General features: G+C 41.5%; 1 protein-coding gene across 1 annotated transcript in view; it reads right to left on the reverse strand.

The window, feature by feature from the left end:
- Positions 1 to 1,932: 1,932 nt before the first annotated feature.
- LOC107100569 (dual specificity tyrosine-phosphorylation-regulated kinase 1B-like) overlaps positions 1,933 to 5,570 on the reverse strand; it is a 42,046-nt gene continuing 38,408 nt past the window's right edge. The window contains exon 13 of the mRNA XM_015399106.1: positions 1,933 to 2,963. Within this exon, the coding sequence (XP_015254592.1) occupies positions 2,448 to 2,963 (516 nt within the window). The 3' untranslated portion in view covers positions 1,933 to 2,447. The remainder of the gene's footprint in view (positions 2,964 to 5,570) is intronic.

Here is a 5,570-nt window from a genome sequence, read left to right on the forward strand (position 1 = left end):
GGGACGTTTCTCCTCAGCAGACCGAGAGCCGGAGGCAGCAAAGCAGGCCCAGACCATCATACCGCTGCCGCTGTGTTTGTCTCTCAGTGCTTCATCATCAGGTCAGTGTGAACCGGGCTTTTTCACCATCATCTCTCTCAGATCCCACTTTAACACGAGCTCTGTAACTGCTGAACAGAAGAAAATCCAGCTTGGTTTCAATACGTTTCTTCCTCAATAAATAAAAAAACAAGGATTTTTGGGAGGAAATGTAAAGCAAGAACAAAAAAGTCAATCACAGCCCTGAACAGCGTATAACTAAAAATACACGTTAAAATCCAAGTAAGGAGAGCAAATAAAAAAAAAAAAAAATCATTTAAATGTTCAGGAGTCTAAAGACTAATCTGAGAGAAAGAAAAAGTAGCTGAAAATTGAAGAGAACCTTTAAAATTTAAGGAACGTTCCAGATATATTAGTCCACCACTGATCACCTGATCACCCCTGTGTGTTAGCATGATGCTAGCCATTAATAACAGACACCTTGATGGTTTCTGTTAAGCACAGCTTCTCCTATTAGCAGGGGCGGATTTACCAGTAGGTAATACTAGAGTGTTGCCAAGGGCCCCAAATTTCCTAAATCCGTCCCTGCCTGTTAGGTTTATTTTTAGCTGAAGTGTTGTGTTGCTGCTAAACAGAGGGATTTTCTTCTGATCACCTCCAGGAGAACTGGGCTTGTTGTTAAAGATGATTTTTAGACCTTTCTTACAAATAGACATTATTTACAGCCCAACAAACAGAAAAATGCAGTAATGTTCGGTTTGTTAAAGCTTATTGGGAAGCAGCTCTTTAACCTTCCAGAATGTCTGTCTGTGGAAAAAATAACATCTTGATGTAAACATTTAGTTTTCCTGTCATGCGACGCCCAGCATGATGTCCAGTGTGAGGTGAAGAAGGGACTCGGCAAGATGGCCGCTCACACTGAGCCTGGTTCTGATGGCGGTTTATTCCTGTTAAAAGGGAGTTTTTCCTCTCTACTGTCGCTATAAGCATTGAAGAGTCAATGAATTGATGCAAGATAGAAAACTTTGAATCAGCCTGACTGGATGATCTGGTGAACTGGAACGTTCCTTGAGATGACGTGTGTTGTGAATTGGCGCCATAGAAATAAACTGAATAGAATTGTGAGTGAAAGCCGCGTTTGAAACAAGTAGGAAGAAAGGCAGAGATCTGATGTTTGTTGACTTTGGTGTGCAAAAGTATACTCTTTATTCGTATTATATATCCAACTTTATTTTGCCCCGACCCTTCCCCTTCACCCAGCCCCCACAACCAGTGACATTCCCATGTCACCAGTTACTGTCACTGTTACAATAGCCAATCAGAGCTTACCTGCAGAAAGAAGGCAACCAAACAAAGAAGAGCAGAAAAAAATGTTACTTTCAGTTTGTTTTTCTTGTTAAATAGTAATAAATACATTGAGATGCAGTGGTTCTTACTTTATCCTTTTTTTCTTAAGCACAAGGGTTAAAAAGTTTTTCACTTGTTTCTATTTGTTTTTATTTCATTTCTTTATTGATCTGTGTTGGATCTTTAGCAGCAATCCAGACCAGTTGTCATGGTGATTAGCAGCACAGAGAGGAGGAGCTGTCTGGAGGAGAAACACAACAGGAGAAGAAGGAGATCAAGAAGAGTGCAGGGAGTGGATGAAGGATGAGGAAGAGAAGGAGATCCGTTTTGAAAGCTGGCAAGGCATCACTGTCCCGTCGCCTTCTCCGCCCACCTCCACCTCAGCCGCCGGCGGCAGCAGGCGGGCCGCACGGCGACAAACCGTGCTGAACAACAACGCATGTTCAGCCTTTCTCTCTCACAAACCAGCTGCTGTCCTGATGCGTAGACACTTATATATATATATATGTAAATAACTACATATATATATTTATATGTTTAAATCCAGGTGTTTCATAAAGAAATGATGACTGTTATATCCAGGTGGGGCGTTTTGCAGATGAAAGAAACAGATGTGTGTGTGCGTTAAGTCTGCTGATAGACGGGGATGGAAATCTAAATCTTATAACGTTAAAAAACAATTGTTTGTTTGTTGAACAATGCTCCAGTATGGAGGAGAGTGGGAAAACAAGGCCCCCTTCATCCCGACTTAAACAAGAAAAAAAAACAACACAAAACTCCTCAAACCTTAGAAAATTCAAATAATATTAATCAAGAATATCTGTTAAAACACACTTATCAATCATTCCTTACAAATTACAGCCGTAAGAACAACAAACAAAGCAGGATAAAAGGAAAAGTATTCCCAGCATCCTTCTCCTCCTTTCTCCTCCTCTCATGCAGAAGAAATCATCTCCTCCAGCTCAAAATTCACCTGTTTGTCTCTGAACTCTGGCTGTATGTGTGTATTTGTAGTAGTTGTAGTTAAAATTGTATGGCTTTAGGGCATGGTTCAGGTTTTATCAAGAGTTGGCCGGCCCTTCGTCTGAGTCCGGCCTCCCTCTGCCCCCTGCAGCAGGGTTATTGTTGTTGGAGGCAGGGTAGTAGTCCTCTGAGGGCGGGGCTTGAGGCCCTGGGGCGGTGGGGGCCGTCCGAGTCCGGAAGGCAGACAGTCCGATTGGCAGAGCGAGGGGCAGAGATGCAGAGCCAAACTGAGAGGCCTCCATGGAAGACACCGCCCCCAGGTGGTGCAGCCCTAGGGACACGCCCACATCCATGCTGTCACTCATCTGGGGAGAGGATCCCTGCTGACCCCCGCCTCCACCCATGCCTGTCTGTCCGCCCTGCCGTAGTCCCCGCCCACCGTTTCCGTGGTGAGAGTAAGTCGGGTGCGGGTGGTGGGGAGGGTCCAAAAAGTGGCGCTGGTGTTGTTGGGTGGCAGCTGGTTTGTGGAGCAGCAACTGGGTGTATGCTGGGTCCTGACCCCCACTTCCACCATCACTGCCGGGCCACATCCTCATCTGCTGCTGGGAGGGAGCCTGTTGGGGTAGAACCAGAGGGAGGAGACACGGTTCTTATCTGGGTCGGAAATTATTTACAATCCTAATGATGATCATGATAACATTTCTGCCATTAGCGCAAAACAAACAACATTTTACCACTTCAACCAGTAACGAGGAGCAACTGGTCCAATTTAGCCACACATTGGACTTTTTATCTGTGAGGAAAACTGATCCATAGCGGTAGCACCATCCGTACATAGATCTGCTGGGACCCTGCGCACGCTAGTGATGTTACGCTACATGATTGGCTGAACGTTGCCACATGATGTAAAACATTGTGGTTGCCCAGACAACGATAATAACATAATGCAGCGTCTGTGTGCCGAGTCAGGAGCATCTCTAGCGTTAGAGAATCTAATGACCCATGAAGTTTTACCTGATTGATAACAAAACTGAAAAAATCTCTTTCTGTTGAACAAAGCAACTGTTAGACCGTGATATAAAGAGCTGGGTAGCGCTGTGGCTAGCTGTGCTCAGTAGCTAACAGGTTAGCCTCTTTTAGCTCAGTCAGTTAGCCATATTAAGATTAACTACTTTTAACTTTGTGTCAATAACATCAACTGTCATTTTCTACAAGTAGAATAACTTTCTTTGTCTAAAATTTCTACAATAATCATTTTCAAGATGTTCCATTTGTCCTTCCTGCCCTCAGATCTTAATACTAATAATAAAAATAAGCTGAGACTTTTTTTTGTCACCTTGTTAAATGGCAGAGCTCAGTCTGTTTTAGAACACACTACTTAACTTCCAGACTGACAATGATCGTTTTCTACTTTTGGCTATTTTAGATCACAGATCAAATGTTAAATAATAGCAAATATAGGGAATAATATGTTGAGACTCCAGAAGAGATTTGATCCTTAAGAAACAGGTGCAATACAGTTTGTCCGAGTGGAGTTGCCATATAATGACGTCAGAAGAAGGGGCGGGGCCCCGTGCAGATCTGTACCTACACCGTTTCACCCTCGATTTTACTTTGTAAATAAAGACCTAAATTATTTTTTTTCATTCCTTCAAATATTAAGAGTACTAAACTCTAATTTGTTAAAGGTTAATAATGTATCACCTGAGAAAATAACTGCATTAAAAACCTTCTGTTTCATCAATGGTCTGTGCTGGAAAAGGGGATCCTACGCTACTTCCCGGAGCTAACTGTTTTGGTTTTGGATTTGAACAAAAATCAAGTCTTTTTTAGTTTTATTTTTTCCTTTGGTGTTAACATTATGTTATATAGCGAGTAATCTAAAGAAAGAAAGAAAACTAAAACACAGGTAAACATGGCGTAATTATATTTAGCTGGACTGCTCTGAGCATGTCTGATGATGACGTCAAAACACCAGTTTAACAGAGAAAATTTTAAAAACATCAAAAGTCACAACAAAAGATGAAGTTTATCATTCTTTTGTAATTTAAGCATAGAAATAAGTACTTTTAGTCCCATAATTACCTTATTTATAGCAACCTGGATGAATATCTGCCTGCACATGTGCAAATGAGCTGATGGTACGGATCGTAGTGACACTCATATCAGAAAGATGAGTGGCACTATGCCTCCAGAAGCTAACGCTAAGTTAGCATTAGCTTTAGCTGAGTGTTTTGCTCTCTACTGCAGAGTCTGGGTGGTCTGTTCCACTTGTTGTTTCTATGTCTGCTTCTGTCTCCTTGAACCCCAGTCGCCCTCAGCAGGTGGCCGCTCACACTGAGCCTGGTTCTGCTGGAGGTTTCTTTCTGTTCAAAGGGAGTTTTTCCTCTCCACTGTCACTATAAGCATGCTTAGTGTGAGGGATTGCTGAAGAGTCAATGAGTCGATGCAATCAGCTGGTTTTCCTTAGATAGAAAACTTTGAATCAATCTGACTGGATGATCTGGTGAACTGGAAAGTGCCTTGAGATGATGTGTTGTGAATTGAAAATACAGAAATAAACTGAATTGAATTGTTGCCCTTAATAATAAATATTATTACCATTGATAATAAATAGTTCTTTGTGTGGTTGTCAGCGCTCATATCATTCCTCCATCTTTTAGTGTCCTAACAGTCACTCAACTGCTTAAATCACTGAAAGTGAAACTATTTCAGCTGTGAGTCTTTTTCTTTCTCTTAATGAATTTTATTTAGTTTCCACCGATTCCACCATTCAGAACTCCACAGAAATAAATGCTAATTTTCTCCTGCTGCTCATGCCGAGCCCCTGACCAAACAAACTGTTTTCTTGACTAATTTGTGTGTTTTTTTTTTGGTTTTTTTTTAAGTTGGATTTTTGTCAACAAGTAAAATGATTTAATACTTTTACTGTTTGGGAACTTTAATTGGACATTTTTTGAAACTCCTGTTTAGTGGTAAAACGGTCACTTGTTTCCAACTGTGCTTCAGTATTTTGATAAGTACAGAAGTTTGATGGCAAATCCTCCCTCTTCATGTTCATCCATGGAGGATCAGGAATCAGAAAGGTGAAATAACTCATTTTTTTCCACTTTTACCCAATGTATTCCAACATCCAGCTGCCATGCACGTGGGCATTGTCAGTTTCACTATAGCTCTGGTGAATTTCAATGGTGAAGTCCTCTGGAAATCTTCAATAATTG

The sequence above is a fragment of the Cyprinodon variegatus genome, unplaced genomic scaffold (genome assembly GCF_000732505.1).
Source record: "Cyprinodon variegatus isolate N-32 unplaced genomic scaffold, C_variegatus-1.0 Scaffold988, whole genome shotgun sequence".
NCBI lineage: Eukaryota > Metazoa > Chordata > Actinopteri > Cyprinodontiformes > Cyprinodontidae > Cyprinodon > Cyprinodon variegatus.